This window comes from Palaemon carinicauda, chromosome 25 (assembly GCF_036898095.1).
Source record: "Palaemon carinicauda isolate YSFRI2023 chromosome 25, ASM3689809v2, whole genome shotgun sequence".
NCBI classification, from domain to species: Eukaryota; Metazoa; Arthropoda; class Malacostraca; order Decapoda; family Palaemonidae; genus Palaemon; species Palaemon carinicauda.
In genome coordinates this window covers 89,253,816-89,275,894 of record NC_090749.1, presented here as the reverse complement: position 1 = coordinate 89,275,894, position 22,079 = coordinate 89,253,816, and the positions used below count along the sequence as shown (strand labels likewise).

The 22,079-nt window shown below is 40.1% G+C and overlaps 3 protein-coding genes across 4 annotated transcripts; all 3 read left to right on the top strand.

Moving 5' to 3' along the window:
• The first annotated feature begins 1,476 nt into the window (after positions 1-1,476).
• On the top strand, positions 1,477-6,051 carry LOC137619278 (uncharacterized). Of its 2 annotated transcripts, XM_068349448.1 has the most exons (4): positions 1,477-1,634; positions 2,942-3,102; positions 3,233-4,894; positions 5,350-6,051. In XM_068349448.1, exons 2-4 carry the CDS (start codon positions 2,962-2,964, stop codon positions 5,644-5,646), a joined length of 2,100 nt encoding a protein of 699 aa, XP_068205549.1. In that variant the 5' UTR covers positions 1,477-1,634; positions 2,942-2,961; the 3' UTR covers positions 5,647-6,051. The 2 variants fall into 2 exon arrangements, with proteins under 2 accessions (XP_068205549.1, XP_068205548.1); XM_068349447.1 differs by lacking the exon at positions 1,477-1,634 and having other exon boundaries at positions 2,778-3,102.
• Positions 6,052-6,178: 127 nt separating this feature from the next.
• LOC137619138 (uncharacterized) lies at positions 6,179-7,116 on the top strand. The gene is made up of 2 exons (XM_068349325.1): positions 6,179-6,417; positions 6,915-7,116. The coding sequence occupies exons 1-2, from the start codon at positions 6,179-6,181 to the stop codon at positions 7,114-7,116; spliced, it is 441 nt and encodes a 146-aa protein (XP_068205426.1).
• Positions 7,117-8,022: 906 nt separating this feature from the next.
• Positions 8,023-8,427, top strand: LOC137619137 (uncharacterized). The gene has a single exon (XM_068349324.1). The coding sequence runs from the start codon at positions 8,023-8,025 to the stop codon at positions 8,425-8,427; it is 405 nt and encodes a 134-aa protein (XP_068205425.1).
• Positions 8,428-22,079: the final 13,652 nt, after the last annotated feature.

The window sequence follows — 22,079 nt, the reverse complement described above, 5'->3', positions numbered from 1 at the left end:
GTTTCTTTTTCTTCTGTTTTACCAAAGAAAAAATGTAAACCATGATATAGGAGGTGGCTGGATTTAGCCTAAATAGCCGTTCTTATGATTGGATATATAATAACAAAAAGGTTTAGTTGTGATTCTCCATAAAAGATCATTTCGTGGCCCAGTCGGGATACTAAAGTATCCTTTGGATACTCTTTGACAAAGTCCCTAGATTATTATGACTCTGACAACAATGGATAAAAAATAGAGTCATTTCAGTTTTTCTTATACTTTAATGTTTGGCTTTAATCTTTTTCGTACAAAAAGTCAATATACTCTTTTTATTGTACTATGTATTATAATATCAAGAATAGTCAATATACTTCTGAATATTGATTTGAACAGTAAACATTTTATCAGTTTGAAATATTATTTATAACAAAAAAAAAAAAAAAAAAAAATCATGAAGGTCTAATAACATGTTCAAATGTCATCATTATGAATAACCCCACTTGGGTTATTCATCTTCACAAACTTGATTAATGGGTTATTCAAGAGGACCCTGAGGTTATTCATCTTCACAAGGTAGTTACAGGGTCATTTAGATTTCAAGGTAATTATCTGTTGTTTCTGTTTTACAAGTGTTCATAGACATTTTCTATGCCTAAGAGGTAGCTATTAATTGTTTTTGCTTGTTTCAGTAGGGTTAGTCATTAGCATTGCCTTTTTTCTTCAAGTTCTATTTCCGTTAATGTAAAAAAGCAGGAAAGATTTCATTAGAAATAAAGAAGAAGAAGTGTAACAACTCGAAATAGATCGTGCTATTTATCAAAATATTGATAAACCTTTATTGGTAGAAAATCCTCTTCCAATTACTTGGGATATTACAAAAAGGCGATAAAGACAGAAATTGATTGTCGAAAGTTTTCGAGGAAGTAACGAAAATTACAAGGTAGATCATGTTAAGAATTCCAGTATTAATAGTGGGGTCAAAAGAAAAGTCAGGAATGACTGGAGAGAATATTTAGACAGTAGAGTAAAAGAGGCTGACAAAGCTATGAATTCAGGAAGTGGCTGTGGTGTAAGAATTGCTCACAGAATTATTAATGAAATCTCGACTGGGGCTAAGAAGAAGAATCCTAGTGAACTTCAACCAAATGACAAAGAAATTAAACCTGCAGTCATCGTTAAATCTTTTATCTCTACATTTACTAAATATGAAAATATGGACAACTCGAACGATGACAAAGAAGAATGATGAATTAGATATGCATAACCTTCTTAAATAACATGGATAAGGATGTAGAGTTTCACGAATAAGCCTACTATTGCACGAGCGTATAAATGTGCATCTCAATACTATCTGTAACCTTTTCACAGAGAGAGAGAGAGAGAGAGAGAGAGAGAGAGAGAGAGAGAGAGAGAGAGAGAGAGAAAGAGATGCCATGATCGTTTTTAATACAAAGAGAATCTTGTCTTTACAAGTAACAATAATAATAATAGGGGTGATGTGGTCACGACCCGGACACGGTCTCGACTCGGACAGTCTTAATAACCAATCAGCGATCGAGCCTAGGATGACGTCAGAGCCATGACGTATGAGGGAGGGCGGTCCTAACTAGACGCCATTTGCAAACCTGCCCGCCAACGCTTCGCTTGTAAACAAGGTAAGAATTTCAATTTTAAGGGGTCGTGATCTTAATTTTCGGCATCAGGATATATTGTGCCATGACCATGAATAAGGCGTGATCAAGTTGTGATAAGTTTTGTTGTGTAATATAGCCATATTGGCATAAAATCAGTGATAATACGGAGTGGCTAAACAACAATGGAGTGGCTTGGGGTGCCCGCTAAATAAATTTATGGTGTGGTCTCGACTCGGACAATTTTTGAAGGTTCATGCAAATTAAGTGTACTGGAAAAACCACTTAAAAAGTGAATGATTGCATAGTTCTTACAACTATAATGTACCATATGTGAGATAAAGCCATGGAAAAGGCTGGAAATGGGTGTTTGCCACGGCTAAATATCGAGTGATTTTTCGAAGTGTTTTATTGATGGAATTGAATTATTTTTAGCATTAATATGTGCCCCCATTAGTGTTTACTTTTCCAAATTGAAATATTTAACCTAGGCCAATTGTTTATATTTTTTACGAATTTTTAAAAAAATTATGTGCGTGGTCTCGATTCGGACAATGTGCACATGCTGTCCGAGTCGAGACCACGGAGGTATAAGAAGCAATAAATTTTTTTTTTTAAATGACTCTGTCAATCACTCTCATTTTAACCTAAAACCAATATTAATACTATATATTAACTCTTATAAAATTATTGATGGTTTAAAATAATTAAATATGGGTGATTGCCTAAGTCAAACATAGAGTCAGTTTTGAGCTTTTTTTTTGTGCAAATTTATTTTTTTTAGAATTAATATGTGCCCCCCAATAGTGTTTAGTCTTCCAAATTGAAATTTTTAACCTAGGCCAATTTTTTAATTTTTAAGAATTTTTTTAAAAAGCAAGGTCCGTGGTCTCGACTCGGACAGGTTTGTCCGGGTCGAGACCATGGAGGTATAAGAAGCAATAATTTTTTTTTTTTTTAATGACTCTGTCAATCACTCTCATTTTAACCTAAAACCAATATTAATACTATATATTAACTCTTATAAAATTATTGATGGTTTAAAATAATTAAATATGGGTGATTGCCTAAGTCAAACATAGAGTCAGTTTTGAGCTATTTTTTTTTGTGCAAATTAATTTTTTTTAGAATTAATATGTGCCCCCTAATAGTGTTTAGTCTTCCAAATTGAAATATTTAACCTAGGCCAATTTTTTAATTTTTAAGAATTTTTTTAAAAAGCAAGGTCCGTGGTCTCGACTCGGACAGGTTTGGTCAGGCAATAGAATTTTAACATGGAACAAATATTTATTAGCCTAGCCTATGTCTCTAATGCCATTTATCTCTTTCAGATCCTTCGTGACTCCCAACCATGCCTCGCAACTACATGCCAAAGAACATCCTAACCACGGATAGGACCAATTTAGAGAAGGCATTCTACCACCGCCTAGAGACTGGTTGTAGCATCCGTACTGCGTGCAACCTTTTTGGAGTTAAAGTTTCGACTCTTGGGGTAAGCTTGAATAAATCTAAGCCCTCTTAAATTCTATGTGTAGCCTAGGCTAAGAACTTTAGGCTAGCCTAGGCTAGCCTACCCTATCGGGCCTATGCTCCCCACTTTAACCATTGTTTTATTTTTTCAGGATGCTTTCACTCGGTCCAAAGCGGAGAGTGATGGGAAGACGTTTGTGCCTAAGCATCAGAACGTCAAAAAGGTTTTCACCGATGCGCAGGAAACCTTGATCGAGGAATACTCCATCAAGATCGCGCGGATGTTCTATGGCCTGCCAACGAGAGCTTTCAGGAGGATGATCCTGAAGTATGCAGAGGCTGTTGGCAGCCCGTGTATTCCTGATGGCTGGAAGAGGGAAGGTATGGCCACCCGTGACTGGTATTACGGGTATATGTTCCGTCATCCAAGGCTTGCATTGAAGGCTCCGGAGGGCATGTCACTTTCGCGCGCGATGGCTTTCAACCGCGTAAACGTTGAAGTCTTCTTCAAGGCTTACGTGGAAGCTGTCGAGCGACACAGTTTCATGCCAGCCAGGATCTTCAACTTGGATGAGAGTGGCTTGTCCACTGTGATGAAGCCATGTAAGGTTGTTTGCGAGAGAGGTCGTCCTGTTGCTTCGCAGGTTGCTCGGGAGAGAGGCAATCATATGACTTTCGTGGGGATTGTTAATGCTGCAGGGCAAGGTTTCCCTCCAGTGTTTATCATCGCACGAAAGAAGATGAATGCTGATTTTCAGAGAGGGACTACTCCTGGAACCACAGTGCTCTTGCAGGCTAACGGTTGGATGGACCATGAGCGTTTCGTGCAGACACTCGAGCATCTCCATAAGGTGTCTTATTCTTCAGTGGAGAATAAGATACTGCTGATAATGGACAATGCCGAGTGTCACATGAGCATTCATGTGGTTGAGTATGCGATACGGCATGGCATCGTAATTGTCACGCTGCCACCTCATACTACAGCCAAACTCCAGCCATTAGATGTAAGTGTCTTTGGCCCCTTCAAGTCTGTCCTGCGATCCATTCAGGACGATTTTAAACTTTCAAACCCTCACGTGCCCATCACAGAACATATGTTGCCAGAGATGGCGTGCAAGGCCTGGGACAAGGTTTGTAATGTCACCAACATCACCAATGGGTTTCGTGCTACTGGCATCTTTCCCGTCAACCGCAACATCTTTCCAGATGATGCGTTTGCTGGGGCAGAAGTCACAGAGCAGGCCCCTCCTGATGATGATGATGATTTGCCAGAAACTGTTGCCGCACCCTTGACACCAGTTCCATCGGAGCCTGACCAACCTCAGCCTGGACCATCTGGAATAGGTAGGATGTCACCAGCTTCAGCGTCTAGGGCTAACTCTCCTGAAGCAGCACTCCAACCTCAGCAGACTCCAACTCCAACACCTTCATCTCCTCCAATTCCCGACATCACTCCCGAAGCTGTGCAGCCCTACCCGAAGGCTCGTCCCCGCCCTGCTGCTAGAGGGCGCAAGAAGATCCGCGCCTGCATCCTGACTGAGGATGAGGAGGCTCTTAGCCAGCTGCGGGACAAGGAGGAGAAGAAAGCAGCCAGAGAGGAGAAGAAGCGGAGGTTGCAGGAGAAGAAGAGAGGGCAGGAGGCACGACAGGCGGTTAAGAAGAAGAGGTCTGAGCCAGTTGAGGAGAGCAGTAGTGATGAGGAGGCTGTCGACAATCCTGCACTCTGTGACGACTCATCTGAATATTCAGATGAGGTTGCAGAGGAGCTTGAGTTTGATGCTGCCTCCTATCCATTCGTCCAGAAGGAGCCAGAGGTGAGGGACTTTTTTTTAATAGCCTATTTCAAAATCTGTAGCCTAGCCTAGGCTAGATTATGTTCATCTATTGCATAAGTAGCCTAGGCTAGGCTAAGTCTAGAAGAAAATTTCTATTTAATTGTCAAATTCCATAGGCTAGGCTATTCATTCTTTTTTTTCATATTTCAAAATCTGTAGCCTAGGCTATCCTAGCCTAGATTAGGTTATGTTCATCTAGCCTATTGCATAGGCTAAGTAGCCTAGCCCAAGTCTAGAAGAAAATTTCTATTTAATTGTCAAATTTAGTAGCCGAGCTGAATGGCTTGGTTTTAAAGCCAAATTCCTTAGAAAATTTCTATTTAATTGTCAAATTTAGTAGCCGAGCTGAATGGCTTGGTTTTAAAGCCAAATTCCTTATTCATTAATTCCATAGGCTAGGCTATTAATTCTTTTTTTTCATTTTTTTCCCCCAGGTGGGTGACTTTGTCCTGGTCCAGCTTCTCTTCCAGGGGAAGAAGTCTGAGGAGCTTGTCCACTTTGTGGGCAAGGTCATTTCCCTGGAGGAAGACGGGCAGCAGCTGCAGGTGGACTTCCTCAGGATAAGGTCGCCCTTGCTGAAGGACACCTTCCACTTCCCAGACATCGGGGATGTCGACAGTGTCGACCGCAGCAGTGTGTTGGGGGTCCTTACAGTCAGCACGGGGACCACCCAACGACAAGCAAACCTCATCAAGGTCCTCCCTCCCTTGAGGGACTTTAACATGCATTAGCATTACTTTAAAGTCATTAGTTTTAAGTCATTCACTTTAAGATTCATTAGTTTTAAGTCATTCACTTTATCATGCATTAGTTTTAAGTCATTCACTTTAACATACATTAGTTTCAAGTCATTCAGTTTCCCATTTTTTTTTAATATATATATTTTTGTATTAAATTGAGATTTTGCTACCAATTGTTTTATTCCACCTTTCAGGGTCATGTTCTGGATGTTTTTACTAAGAACAAATATAAAATAATTCTTAAAGTGTCATTTTGGTGGACCAAAACATCCGTCCGGGTTGAGACCACAAACCAGTCCGGGTCGTGACCACGCGGTCTCGACCCGGGCAGAGATTTTTGGATTTTAAAAAGGGCTGTAAAACCCAAAATATAATATCTACAGATATGAAACTCATAGCATAAGATGGGGCATTAGTTACACTTTCTTTTAAGCACAAAATCTCTCCTTTAGCTCAATAACTTTTTTTTTTTATGAATATTATTCATTTTACTGTCCGGGTCGTGAACACATCACCCCTAGTTATGATAAATGTAGTTGTAAAAGTAGTTACGATAGTAACAGTAGTAGTTATAGTTGTAGTGATAACTAGTTATGATCGTAATAGTAGTAATTATGGTAGTAGTGATAACAGTAGTTATGATAGTAACACTAGTAGCTATAATAGAAGTGATAACAGTAGTTATGATAGTAACACTAGTAGCTATAATAGAAGTGATAACAGTAGTTATGATAGTAATAGTAGTAGTGAATACTGTTATGAGTAGATATGTTGGTGTGGTACTGTTATAAACACACATTAGTGTTCTATCTCATGTCTCTTCAATGTGATATATATTTGTTGGACTTGTAGGCTATTTCTTCTGAATAAGTCTATGTAAGTTAACTTTAAAACAGTTTATTAGTAGCTCCATCACAGGAGTATGGATGGTTTGGTCGGATGACCATCCCGTATGACAAGTGAAGATAGAACTGACAAAAATATAAGTTTTGGTGATAACGTCATATGAGTTATCTCAACATTTATTACAAATATGATTACACAAGATTACTACCGTAACCCATCTGTTTCCGTGCAGAGACTAAGAGGTCAACTGTTTCTCACAGATGCTTGTATTGTTGACGTTATATACAAAATGTTAACTATGCAATTATTTAGCTTGGTCTTACTTTTATATCCTGTTATGACTTGACGTTCACACTCCATTTCCCTATGATCCATTTGGGTCATAGGTTTATTAATGTATATGTATATTACAGATATACTAGTGGTGAAAACAGTGTTTATGATAGTAATAATAGTAGATATAGTAGTAGTGGTGATAATAATTATGATAATAATAGTTGTAGTGATAACAGTTATGATAGTAACAGTTGTAGTAATAACAGTAGTTGTGATAGTAATACTAGTAGTTATAGTAGTGACGGTAACAGTAGTTATGATATTGATATTAGTAGTTAAAGTAGTAGTGATGACAGTAGTTATGATAGAGTAGTAGTTGTGATAACAGTAGTCATGATAGTATTAGTAGTAGTTAAAGTAGTAGTGATAATAGTATTTATGATGGTAATGATACTAGTAGTTATAGTAGTAGTGATAACAGTAGTTATGCAAGTAAAAGTGATAACAGCATTTATGAGAGTAATAGTAGTAGTAGTTATAGTAGTAGTGATAGCAGTAGTTATAATAGTGATAATAGTAGTTAGAGTAGTTGTGATAACTCTTTATGATACTAATAGTAAAAGTGATGACAGTAGTTATGACTATTATAATAGTAGTTATAGTAGTAGTAATAACAGTAGTTATGATAGTAATAGAAGGACTTATAATAGTAGTGATAGCAGAGTTTATGAGAGTAATAGTAGTGGTGATAACAGTAGTTAGGACTATAATAGTAGTAGTAATAACATCAGTTTTGATAGTAATAAAAGTTGTGGTAATTTTAGCAGTGATAACAGTAGTTATGACAGTAATAGTAGTAGTGATAGCAATACTTATGATAGCAACAATAGCAGTTATATTAGAAGTGATAACAGTAGTTATGATAGTAATGATTATAGTAGTAATGATGACTAGTTATGATAGTAATAGCAGTAATTATAATAGTAGTGATAACAGTAGTTTTGATAGTAATAGTAGTAGTGATAACAGTATTTATGGTAGTGATAATAGTAGTTATCATGTAGCGATAACATTAGTTATGATATTATAGTTGTAGTGATAACAGTAGTTATGATAGTAATAGTAGTAGATAGAGTAGTAATGACAACATTAGTTATGATAGTATTAGTAGTAGTAGTTATAGTAGTAGTGATAATATGTATAGTAGTTATAATAGTAGTTATAGTAGTAGTGATAACATTATTTATGACAAGTAATAGTAGTAGTGATAACGGCAATTATGATAGTAATGGTAGTAGTGGTCATAGTAATAGTGATACCACTAGTTATGAAAGTCATAACAGTATTTATAATAATAGTTATGACATTAATAATTGTAGTGATAACAATAGTAGTATTTATAGTAGTAGTGATAACAGTAGCTATGATAGTAATAGTCATAGTTATTGTAGTAGTAATAACAGTAGTTTTGTAAGTAAAAGTAGTTTTGATAACAGTAGTTATAATAGTAATAGTAGTAGTTATATTAGTAGTGATAACAGTAGTTATGATAGTAATAGTAGTAGTTATAGTAATAGTGATAACAGTCGTTATGATAGTCGTTATAGTAGTAGTGATAACAGTAGTTATGATAGTAATAGTAATAGTTAAAGAAGTAGTGATAACAGTAGTTATGATAGCAATAGTAGTAGTTATAGTAGTAGTGATAACAGTAGTTATGATAGTAATAGTAGTAGTTATATTAGTAGGGATAGCAATTATTATGATAGTAATAGTAGTAGTGATAACAGTAGTTATGACAGTAATAGTAGAAGTTATAGTATTACTGATAATAGTAGTTATGATAATAATAGTAGTGGGGATAACTGTAGTTATGATAGTAATTATAGCATTTATAGTAATAGTGATAACAGCAGTTTCAATAGTAGGTAGTAATGGTAATAGTTATAACAGTGATGATTCTAGTAGCTATGGAACTATTGATACTCATAATAGTAATGCTAATAGTTATAACATTAGTGATACTAGTAGTAACAGTACTAGTAGTTATAGTAGTAGTTACATTAGCAACTCTCTCTCTCTCTCTCTCTCTCTCTCTCTCTCTCTCTCTCTCTCTCTCTCTCTCTCTCTCTCAACCACCGTTTCAGCTGCCTAAACCTCAAAGAGCCCCTTGGTAAAGGCTTCTACTCCATCCTTCCTCTTCTCCAGATCCTATAGTCCCTAACCTTTCAGCATGAACACCTCCCCCTAATCTTTCTCTTCCCCATCCTACCTAATCCTTTACTTACCAAATACAGTCCTTGTCCCTAGAAGCCCTTAACCCTATAGTCTTTCACATTTTCTCCAAAGTCCTATCCCTCTTTAAAGTTTCCAAATCCCTTGAATCACTCAGTCACATGTGAGGAGCGTGGGTTTTCGAGTTCCAGAAGGAAGCCTGGCTGAAGAAATTGACATCCTTGCAGTCCCACTCCTTGGTCTGTGACCTATTGCGCTTGCCTTGCCGGGTCCTTGGGGTCAATGATCGATAGTCTAAGTCACCCTTAAAAATATCAAACACCATCACCCAATTGTGATATATCTTTACTTTACTTACTTACTTTGACGTCAACTTTTCCAGTCCCATAAAACAGGACAACCCCACTCTCTACAGGATCTCCGCTGTCGTTTTACCTTGTTAGTTCAGAGTATTTATCATTTCAGATCCTGTATTATTCATTTGCTGTTAAATCGTCACTGTTGTAAGATCTTTGAATAAGAAAGTCTTCAGTTTCCTCTTGAAAGCCTTAATGTCTTCAATCATTCGAATGTTTCATAGGAGCTTATTATATAGTCTTGGGGCTGCATATTTGAAGGCTCTGGAGCCTAAAGTAGACATATATCTAGGTTCCAACAGTTTGAAGGCATCTGTAACTATTCTTGTGTTGACACGATTTGTTGGCTGCACAATATGTAGCCATTCTCTTAAGTATTTTGGACGACCGGTTCTACTAGGCTTGCCCGTCTTCTTGGCGCAGACTACCATTCTGTGGCACCATGTCACCAGCTCTCCTACGGGCATTGGCTCGATAACTCCAATTCTGACGTCTTGGTCCAGACCTGCTTTCACGGTTTCTTGCCAGTGTAACGCTACTGGAATGGCGGTGTGATGGGTGATGGGCTTAGCATCTGAGTCAACCATCAAGCGCATCGGTGGGCCCGCCACCATGGGGAGGGGCTGGTGGACGTATGTGTTGAATGTACTGGAGGCATAAAGTTCTTTCCAGTATTGTTGAATGGCCTCCCTGTTACCTTCTGTGGCCGGCATGGGGATAGACGTAGGTTTAGGTGGGGGCGCCGTGCGCCGAGGACAATTGCATTGAGATGTAGTGCCATTGTCACATGTATCATTTTGCGGTGTATAATTGTCCGTGGTTGCTGCACTGCACGACATCTCACCCAGTGTGGGGAAGTCCTTGGAGATTTTGCCAAGATCGACGCAGGTGCTGCGTGACAAGAAAACTCTGTCGGTTGAATCCGTGATGTACAATATTTGCCGAGATTCGGTTTGCAGATCTCCGGTGTGTGTTCCGCAGAATCGGACGATAGCTGCCCCTAAGATACGGATATCTTGTTTATTCGCCGCCTTCATTCTCATCGAGACCAGGAGCAGGTCCGCGGTCGTCAGGCCCATCTGCTCGATAATGTTAACCCCAACCAGACAACTTTGGCAACCGGTGTCGGCCATGGCAGGGAGTGTTGCAGGTCTTGCGCGCTTGACCGGTCTGAATCCCAGGGCGAGGTAATCCCCTGCATGGATGCTGAGTCAGAGGTTTATGAACGGCTGCGGTTCGGAGTTCCGCCTGAGCCATCTGTCGCACATGTTGTCATATAGGTGGCGATTTAGTGCTAGCAACTGTTCAACTCTACGAATGCTGCTGTCTGTTCGTCGCATGCGTCTGTGTTGGCAAATTCAGCTGCCGATTTACTCCGGCATATTCGCTTTATGTGGTTATCGCGATTACATTTGCTGCACTTTCTACTGTAAGCCAGGCACTCAGTCTTCCTGATTCGCCAGGGCGCATTCTTGCCACGGCCCTTCTCACCACAGTACCCGCAAACAGCTTGTCTGCCACCATCACTTGCATCCGTCTGACGTGCATCACCCCTGTTTACTGTGTTTTGGTGCTTGATGTAGCGATAGGAGCTGGTGACAGCCTCCGCGCTATGATTTTGGGTGTCCAGTAATCGGGACGTAGATTGCTTACCAGACTCTTTCGCTTCGATGAACCTGATTGTTTCCTCCAGCGACATCTCCTTCCGCTGGTCGCTAAGTAGATCCAGCAGGATGTCCTGGTCGGCGATACCTCGTGCAAGCACGTCTTTGATCAAGTCGTCCACAAAGTTTACGCTTAGTCCACATATGCACCTCCTGACGTATTTGCACGTATTTGCTTGGGCCTTCATGCGGGTGTGAAATGCCCGTATCGGTTCCTCGCGGCCCTGGCGCATGATTGAGAGAGCCGCCCACGCCAGCATTGCGTTCTCTCCGCGCACCGCGAGGGCTTTTATCACACTAAGTACCGCATCTTCCGATTCACCTACCAGGCTCCTCCCCGCGGCGCTGGTGATGTCCTTGCATAGGCTCTCCTCACAACATTCAAGGAGCTGTACCACAACATCATCGCCTTCGAGCTCGGTTCCCTTGCGGTATTCGCCCCAGAGAGTTAGGAAATAGTCCCACTCCCCACTCGTGCCAGCTGCTGATATTGTTGGGCGCCTGAGTTTTTCAACCTCGGTGCTTTGCGAGTGGTATTGAACTACTGAGCCCTGGGCATGAGTCGTTGTGTGTGCGTTCAGAAGTGCTGCGGTAATGATGGTCTCTGTGATGCCTCAGTTCGATAGGTGCATCCAGGCACTGGGCAACCAATGCTTTGTGCGGCCTTTTGCTGCTTATCACTATGAATTACCTACTAGGAAATTACTGATAGAGTGGATCACTTTAATCACTGTAAACCATTTGGGTACTACTGACCTTTTGAGTCCTTTTAGCTGTATTCACATTCTCCACAGGTTTGCGGGTTTGTTCATATCGTCGTGTAGGGACTCACAATCAGGTAGATCTAGTAACAGATACTCAGCAACACTGTTCTTGACAATTCAAGTCTGTTCTCTTTTGTTATGGCCACGTTTTGTTTATCCTCGGCTGGCACTAGTCACCACATTATCACTCAGCTCGTCGCATCACTTATAATAATGTCTTTTAACAATGACTTCTCCCTTGGATCGTTTGTACATAAATAGGAACGATTTCCATTTGTATTTGGCATATAAAAATGCACAAATGAGCTACAAGCGAGGGGTGTGCTCTACAACGCTCACAGTGTCACAAACAGGTGACGTTCGTAAGTCATGGTTCTCTAACCATTATCTGGACTACATCTGCACAGATTGCCTCCCACAGCTACTGAAAGAAGCCTCTGCTATGTTGTCCAGCTCTCCCTCATTATCCAAGCCTGAAACCAAAAACACAGAGAAGAAACCTCTTTTGAGATTCAAGCTAACACAAATAGAAAATACCCCATCCTTTGCTGCAGTTTCTGCCCTGGTAGACTCAAAGCCCAACATCCAAATCACTGTCGGACTGAACTCGTCATCACCCCTAAGGATAAAAAAAGCAAAGAAGCAGAAGAAGGCAGTCCTCAGCTATCCAGCGACTATACCTCTACCCTCCATCACCTCCCTCAGCTACATTGCAGATGCATAGGATGCAAGAATGAACTCAAGACTCCATCAAACAAAGTTATCGCTACTTTCATAAGTCAACTCCCACCTTCTCTCAACCTTGTAATTTAGGGAACCTTTCCCATCTAAGATTATACATCGGTGCTGCTTTAGTGTTATTCTTGTCAGTGTTATGGGCATTATCACAAAGACTTGCAGAAGCCCCAATATTTGCAGTATCTGTAGCAAATTTCACCCCACCCACATATGCATCAATGCCTACAAGGAAGGGAAGGAAACCCTTGACACCTGTGCGCTCTCTCATCATGCCTAGAGCAGGAGGTGCCCAGAGCGTCTGAGAAGGATTACATCTCTGAAAGACAACTCACAGCGAAGCCCATCTGAAGCACCATCTCAGCCACCCAAACCTCCAATGAGCACCTCGACAGAGGCCTCAATAACAACCTAAACCTTTAATCCTTAACCTTTCAGCATTAACACCTTCCCCTAATATTCTCCTCTCCATCCTAGCCAATCGCTCACCCAGCATATTGAGTCCTTGTCTTCGGAAAACCATATTCCCATAACCCATCCCATTTTCTCCAAAGTCCTATCCTTCATCAAAGTTCCCAAATCCTTTTAATTATCCAGTCAAATACTTCTTCCCCCAAGTCTCACCTCCCGAGCTTAGAAAAGAGATAAGTTCTTCACTTCTAACTGCTCCTTTCTCTCCTACTCATAATTCTTCCAATTCCTCTCCCATTCTCTTCTACTCACTTTGACTCGCTGCTATAAAATTTTTTCTACCACTATGATTCTTCCTTTTGGAAGCATGAAGAGTCTGGTTTTTATAGGGCCAGAAGCCTGCATTGGCTGGCCCTGTATAAGAGAAATTGATATCCTCCAGTCACGCTCTTCCAGCAACTGCAAAAATAAAGTGTGCTCTGCTTGAGTGCCGCTTGCTTAGCAAACCAAAACTACTCAGTGGTAGCCTACTATTACTGCTGGTCTAATATCTGCTCCAGGCAATGTGCTAAGAACTAACCACCCATTGAAATACTACTGCTAGAGACTTATTGGGTCCTTTGAATGGCCAGACAGTACTACATTGGATTCCTTTCTGGGGTTACCGCTAATTTTCCTTTGACTACACATTCACCGACTAGTCTGACCTATTCTCTCCACATTCTTCTCTGTCCTCATACACAAGACAACACTAAGATTACCAAATTGTTCTTCACTCAAGGGGTTAACTAATTTATGTAATTGTTCAGTAGCTACTTGCTTCTTGGTAAGGGTGGAAGACACGCTTTGCCTATGATAAGCAGCTCTTCTAGGAGAAGAACACTCCAAAATCCAACTATCATTCTCTAGTCCTGGTTAGTGCCATAGCCTCTATACCATGGTCTTCCACTATCTTAGGGTAGAGTTCTCTTGTTTGAGGGTACACCCGGGATGTTGTTCTATCTTATTTCTCTACTTTTTTTTAATTATTTTTTTTTATTCTATGTATAAAATATTTATTTCAATGCTGTTACCATTCCTAAAATATCTTATTTTACTTGTTCAATGCTTTTTGTAATGTATTTATTTCCTTGTTTCCTTTCCTCGCTGAGCTATTTTTCCCTGTTGGAACCCTTGGGCTTATAGTATCTTGCTTTTCCAAATAAGGATGTAGCTTATAGGTAGTAATAACGATGATAATAACTGTCAAAATTCTCTATCTAATTGTAAATATTTACTGGAAGAACTGTGTTCTCGTTGGGGCGCAATGTTCAGTGGGTAGTCAAGTAGTGTGGATACAAACATACGAACGAACGTAACAAGAGCTGCTCTGAGCCCTTTTACATCAACAAACAACTTATAATAAAAAGCTTTAAGTAATTGGATTACTTTTCTCTCTGTTATTAAGCATTTGTGAACACTGTGTATTGAGAAAAATAAATGTTTCTTTTTCTTCTGATTTACAAAGAAAAATGTAAATTATGACGTAGGAGGTGGGCTGGATTTAGCCTAAATAGCCGCTTTTATGATTGCATAAAAAATAACAAAAAAGTTTAGTTGTGATTCTATATAAAAGAAAATTTCGTTTAATTACTTAATGAACCTGACTCTTATATTATGACTTATGGAACATAGAAGACGTCAACCTGGAGAAATATTACTTCGAAAATGAATACAATAATTATATAGATCCAATAACTGATATTACCTGATAAATCTTTTAATATTATAAAATTAAATGCATCGTAACTTTTTATAATAAATACATTGCTTTTCAAAATATGAAAAAAATATCATAAAATTTATATTTGAAGGTAAAATGTCACCAGTTGTGAGTCTGGAGTTCTCCAATTCAAATTGATATTATCTTAAACACATCGTGATTTGACACCATTGTCAGCAATACTACCTTCGAAATCGACCCAGCTGTATATAATCACCATATCAGATGCAGATGTGAGGGGTGCAAGGATGCATCTACCAAGCTTATTAACCTCAAAGAAGGCTTGAAACAGAAAAAACAGCTGCAAAGGAAGGGACTACACCCTCTCCCAAGAGAAGGATTCCTGAAAGCCCTTCACCAGCTCCAGCACCAACCCTACCATCGCCATTAGTGACTCCAAGGATTGAGAGCACAGACTCACCCTTGCCTGTCCCTTCAACTTCTCAGCAGTCAAATGCAGCAGCAGTCATCCCTTCAACCTACGAGCCTGAGTCCTCCAATGCCATGGAGACCGAACAGGGGGCCCACTCCACGGACTGCAACTGCACTGATTGCCTTACAACACTCCTGCAAGAAGCCACTGCCATATCAGAGAACATCCCAGCTACACAGCCAAAGAAGCCTCTGCCAAAGTTTTGGCTTTCACCAATGGACCATGAGCTCTCCTATGCCTCTGTTGCTGCCATGGCTGCCAAGCCAGGTATACAACTTACTGTAAGACCCAACAGGAAAGGTGATCTTATCATCTACCCCAAGGACGTTGAGACAGCCAGATTCCTTCAGGAAGACCCCACTTTAACGCTGCTGGATCCTGCTTTTATCAGGAAGAAAGTAGTCATTACCAGGTATCCTGTGTCGATGCCTATCTCCATTGCAACGTCGTGCAGCAACATTGGCTGTGCTGTTCGCTGCACAAGCAAAGATGACGTTCCTATTCGACGTCTCATCACCACCTTTATAGGTCCAGTTCCCTCCAAACTGGACTTAGGAGTCTGGGGAACCTTCCCCATCGAGGATTATACACCTGAGCCCCTTCGATGTTACAGATACCAACACTTTGGATATCATAAAGAAGAATGCAGAGGCCCCATCATCTGCGGTGTCTGCAGCCAGCGACATAGCACAGAAGTGTGCATTAAGGCCCACAAAGAAGGTCGACAAACCACATCTAAGTGCCCTAATTGTTCTAAGCCACACCATGCTTGGAACAAGCGCTGCCCAGAGCGTCTCAAGAGGATAGCAGCTATGAAGAATACATCCTTTCCAAACCAAAAGAAACCAGCTCCAACTCAATTACCTAAAGAACAGAGAACTCCTCGTCAGAGAAGACAACGTCAGCCAGCTACTGCTCCTGCGTCTACACCTGCAACTGCTCCTAAAAAGGACCAGCAACGACCTGCAGCTGTTCCTCAAAGGGACCAGCACCTACCTGCAACTGCTCCTCAAAAGAATCAGAAGCAACCCTCATCCTCATACCCTTCCCAAACCTTGGCTCAAGAAATTGAGTCTCTGACCTTGCAAGACCTCATACCCATCGCCTTCCAGATCCTTACCAGAGTCCTCTCCTTATCCCCAACCTCCACCTTCCAGCAACTCCTGCAACATTTCCAGTTGCAGGGATAAGCTGATCCTTGAGGGGCCTCTCTCGTACTAACTTATCGAGCGTTGTACAGAACCGGGCCCCTCCCCCTTCTCACATAACCTACCCTATCCATTTAACCTCATCATTTACCCTTTCCAAGTCCAACATAGAGCAGGAATGAGCCTCTTTGCTTAAACCTACTCCTATTTTCTCCTACTGAAAATCCTTCTCTCCTACTTACTGGGACTTGCTACTATCAATACTTTTTCTCTAACTAAAAATTTTCTTTTGTGGACCTAAAAAGGAGTCCCCTTTTTTGGGTTACTCTCTACCCCTTTCAAGTCTTGTCAAATTGATTCTCATCCCTCATTCATCATCCTCTTTCCTGTTCCTGACCCTTTTATCCAAACTAACTTCTTCCTTTCAAAACTAACATTTCCTTTAATAATACAATTTTTACTCCTCTAGAGTTCTCCCCCTTTACAGAACCAATTGCATACGGGCTGTCCAACGACAAGAGCCCGTGTCATGCTATAGGCATGGCAATCTATACGAACGAAACGTTTTACTAATGGGTTGCCCAAAGGCAAGAAACACTGTCAATTGGTTTTGCCATTCATGAGCGGCCTTTAAAAGAAAGTGACGATCCTTCTATTCGTCAGAATCCTTTTCATGTATAAGTTGATGATAAATATAAAGGCATGATAAAAAGATAAACAAAATTGACTTCAAATGTATGAAAATGCAAATAAACAACAGAAGGGTATCAGATTTTGACTGAAATTGGACATTTCCTCATCGCTGTGGTAAGAAAATTTCCCATACTCAACCAAAAGTCGAACTCAGGTTGCATTGCTAGGAATGTTTGAATGAGGACATTAGGCAACAGTTTTATGGAAGGATAGATACAGTGGACGGATTTTAGGGGATAAGATCTTTTGATCTCTCCACCTGTCAAAGATAGAAGCATTTGGTTAAATATTTATCAATGACAATTCCTAATTGTTGTTGTTGGGGTATTAAAGCCAACACTTTTTGTTGGCACGGGCGTTTCCCTTGGTTGGCCCGTAGGCAATTCCTAAAAGCGGATTGAAGACTAGTCTCTCATAACTGGTGACATAAAATCTAAAAATCTCAATTTTATATAATTTTTTCCTAATACTTCATAAAAATAAGAATTTCTTATAAGATATAATGAACTATTAAAATTTATAAAATTTTTCAATTTTACTTAAGAATATTAATCCATATCAATTATTATATCTATACTCATTTCTCGAAGCAAAGTTTCTCCAAAGTCAAACAATCAAATTTCATTTTTTTTTTTCTTATCGTGGAGATTTCGGGAGAATTCAACTATACGTTTTTGAAAACTTTATTTTAGATGCAAAAAGAAAAATAATATCTATTTTGGTTCATTTATATCAAGGGAAGTTAGCAAGAGAACGTAGGCCCTTATTTCTTATTCACAGCCCTATCAAAGCCAACAGAGCCAAGAGCTTCTCAACATGACACAGAAATTAACACCAATAAACATATTAGGAAATTAACATTAATTTGATTATCACTTTTCTCTCTGTTAATGAAATCGTAGACCAAATAAAATCATGGATTATTATACCCTGAGAATTGAGACTTGGATTTCATTGCAGACTCACGTGATGATTCATCTGTTATTCATTGTGCATATGAATATGTAAAGTGTAGGAGATGAATAAAGACAATATAACGTAATAATTTTAATAACATTTATGATTTTAAAAACCTCTAATCGTGTGTGTGTAGATTGCCTTACCTTATGTAAGACACGGGCTCTTGCCGCTGGGCAGCCCGTAAAAACCTCTAAGCTGTGAAACAAAAGTTTCGTTAGCCTGCAGAGCTTAACTTTAGTTCAATATAACTTGGAGGAATAAGGACATATTAAGATAAAATTATCAATATTGACTGTTATCATCAAAACAAAACCAAAATGATTTCATATAACAAATCTAATAAATTATATAATAAAAACATATACCATTTAACAAAACATTACTGGACAATTTAAGAAGCAAGCAAGCTGTTGAAGCAAGAGCCCTTGCCTTACATAAGGTAAAGCAAGCTAACAAACAAGTACGTTGATAATGATGAATGAAACCGAGCAAGCATTAAATTTTGCCTAGAGCAAAAGCTTGTAAGTAAAAGCAGAAGCTCAAGACAGCCTCAAGTAGCAAATGCTTAAGCAAAAATCAATTTCTTGATATCATGTGATTAATAATTATCACCATTTGCTACCTTTTGCTTGATGGACTGATAGCCTTTTCTTAGGGGCCCAGCCACGTGCGACTGTCTTGGCTAGCTATAATTTTCAATTCAACTCCTGTCCTTCCTGGCCAACAGAGTTATACTCTTGCCATGACTGTTCCAGGCCTTGGCCATTTCACAAGAGAGTTGTAACCTTTTCAAGCCCGCCATTGTACAGAGCTCTACTGCCAGGACATATCCAGATGTGACTGCCAAATGTGCAAAAGTGACTCCAACTACAGCAATAAGTCAACTCGCCTAGTTAACTGGTACCAGGCACGTGTTAAAAGTGTCCACTAAAATATATGACAGCAAGCTACCCACTGCCAACACAGCTCAGCCTTCTCCAAAGTCTCCTGCCACAAAGTGGGATCTGCCCTCTTCAGAATCCCCTGCCACACAGCAATCACCATCACCTACAGCACAAGCTCCACTCATGGCATCTAGCCCCCTCTCTACTGTCATGGAGACAGAGAAATCCACTTCCAAGGCCCTAGCTAATAATAATAATAATAATAATAATAATAATAATAATAATAATAATAATAATAATAATAATAATAATAATAATAATAGGGAAGTGGGGAATATGGGGGAAGGAAGAGTACCCCTGGATACAATCCAATTTATAGCTCAAAGGCAGGTACTCGGGATGGGAAAGATTAAGAATATAGGGAGAAAGAGAAGTACAGGAGAAGAACAAAAGAGAGGGAGCTACCTTACCCCTAAAGAACACCACTGTCTGGACTGCAACTGGCCAGATTGCCTCCCTCAGCTACTGAAAGAAGCCTCTGCTATGTTGTCCAGCTCTCCTTCATCATCCCAGCCTGAAACCAAAAACACTGAGAAGAAACCTCATTTGAGCTTCAAGCTAACACCAATAGAAAATACCACATCCTTTACTGCAGTTTCTGCCCTGGTAGACTCAAAGCCCAGCATCCAAATCACTGTCGGACTGAACCACAAGGATGAACTCGTCATCACCCCTAAGGATAAAAAAAGTGTTAGCCTCATACTGATGGAATCCTCCCTGGTGCTCTTTGATCCAGCAAAGAAGCAGAAGAAGGCAGTCCTCAGCTATTCAGCGACTATGCCTCTACCCTCCATCACCTCCCTCAGCTACATTGCAGATGCAGAGGATGCAAGAATAAACTCAAGACACCATCAAAGTTATCGCCACTTTCATACGTCAAATCCCACCTTCTCTCAACCTTGGAATACAGGGAACCTTTCCCATCAAAGATTATACATCGGTGCTGCTTTAGTGTTATTCTTGCTAGTGTTTTGGGCATTATCACAAAGACTTGCAGAAGCCCCAATGTTTGCAATATCTGTAGCAAACTTCACCCGACCCACAAGAATAGTTATCACTTGGCCATGTTCCTCATAAGGAAACAGCTCTTGTTTTTGCTATCTCTTTTCTTCCTCCCCTATTCCCTGCACACACAATCCTTCTAATCCTTTTAACCCCATCAAGTGTGCTCTAAGAGTTAACTCTAACTTTATTGTAAATTCTATTACTATTGAAATTTTCGCACTTTTTGCTAGCTCTCTTTACTCCTAGCTAGCACTCAACCTATCTTTCTCCCTACTGCTTAAGCTTTGCTTGGGATAGTTTACGCCCTTCTTCTACCTCCGACTAAATTGCTTTACTTTCCTTCCTACGATCTCCTACTTCCCTGGGACTCACTACTTTAAAACTTTCTCTCCAACTCGATAGACTCTGTCTATCAACAACTTTCCTTTCGTGGACCTAAAAAGGAGTCTCCCTACCGGGCCCTTTTTCCGTTGCCATGCCTGTCACTGCCCCTCATTCAGTTACACGAGCAATTGACTTGGAATCTGCTATGCAAATTCCAGCCCGTGTTACGCATGGTATCTTACCATTACCCCCCCCCCCCTGGGAACCCAAAACAAAATCTCAGGCTGCTGAATGAGGATAAGCAGTTTACTTAAACTTTCACTACTGTTGGCCTTACACTTAATAGCTTCGGCTATCTACATTTAACGTAACCCAACTATTAGGCTATAAAGTAATTATATACACTATTCATTGCATCCCTTTCATATTAAGTTTACCCACAGACACCAAATTCATGTTAATATTACTATATATAGATAACAAAAACACTTCAAACAATATTCTCTTATGGGCTGCCTAAGGCAAGAGCTCGTGTCTTACACAATGGTAAGACAATCTTACACACACACACACACACACACACACATATGCATCAATGCTTACAAGGAAGGGAAGGAAACCCTTGACACCTGTGCGCTCTTTCATTATGCCTGGAGCAGGAGGTGCCCAGAGCGTCTGAGAAGGATTACATCTCTGAAAGACAACTCACAGCGAAGCCCATCTGAAGCACCATAGCAGCCGGCCAAACCTCCGATGAGCACCTCGACAGAGGCCTCAATAACAACCTAAACCTTTAATCCTTAACTTTCCAGCATTAACAACATCCCCTAATCTTTCTCCTTTCCATCCTAGCCAATCGCTCACCTAGTACATAGAGTCCTTGTCTTTAGAAGACCATATCCCATAGTCCTTCCCATTTTCTCCAAAATCCTATCCCTCTTCAAAGTTCCTAAATCCTTTTAATTATCCAGTCAAATACATATTTCCCCCAAGTCTCACCTCCCGAGCCTAGAACAGAGATAAGTTCTTCACTTCCAACAGTTCCTTTCTCTCCCAGTCTCTTCTACTCACTTTGACTCGCTGCTATAAAACTTTTTCTGCCACTATGATTCTTTCTTTTGGAAGCATGAAGAGCCTGGTTTTTGTAGTGCCAGAAGCCTGCATTGTTAGGCCCAGTATAAGAAAAAGGGAAATTGTTATCCTCCGGATACGCTCTTCGAGCAACTGCAAAAATCAAGTGTGCTCTCTTTGAGTGCATCTTTTAATGTCAGCCAAACTACTCATGGAGGCTATGTGCTGCTATTCTAAAAGCTGTTCCGAGCAATCTGCTAAAAACTAGCCACCCATTAAGATACTACTGTTAGAGAGTTATTGGGTCCTTTGACTGGCCAGACAGTACTACATTGGATTCCTTTCTAGGGTTACGGCTAATTTTCCTTTGATTACAAATTCAATGAATAGTCTGACCTATTCTCTCTACATTCTTCTCTGTCCTCATACACATGACAACACTAGGATTACCAAATTGTTCTTCACTCAAGGGGTTAACTAATTTATGTAATTGTTCAGTGGCTAATTGCCTCTTGGTAAGGGTTGAAAACACTCTTCAGCTATGGCATGCAGCTCTTCTATGAAAAGGACTCTCCATAATCAAATGATTGTTCATTAGTCTTGAGTAGTGCCATAGCCTCTGTTCCATGGTCTTCCACTGTCTTGGGTAGAGTTCTCTTGTTTGAGAGTACACTCGGGATGCTGTCCTATCTTATTTTTATTCCTTTTTTGAAGCTTTTATTCCATGTATAAAAAATTTATTTCAATACTGTTACCATTCCTAAAATATCTTTTACCTGTTCAATGCTTTTTGTAGT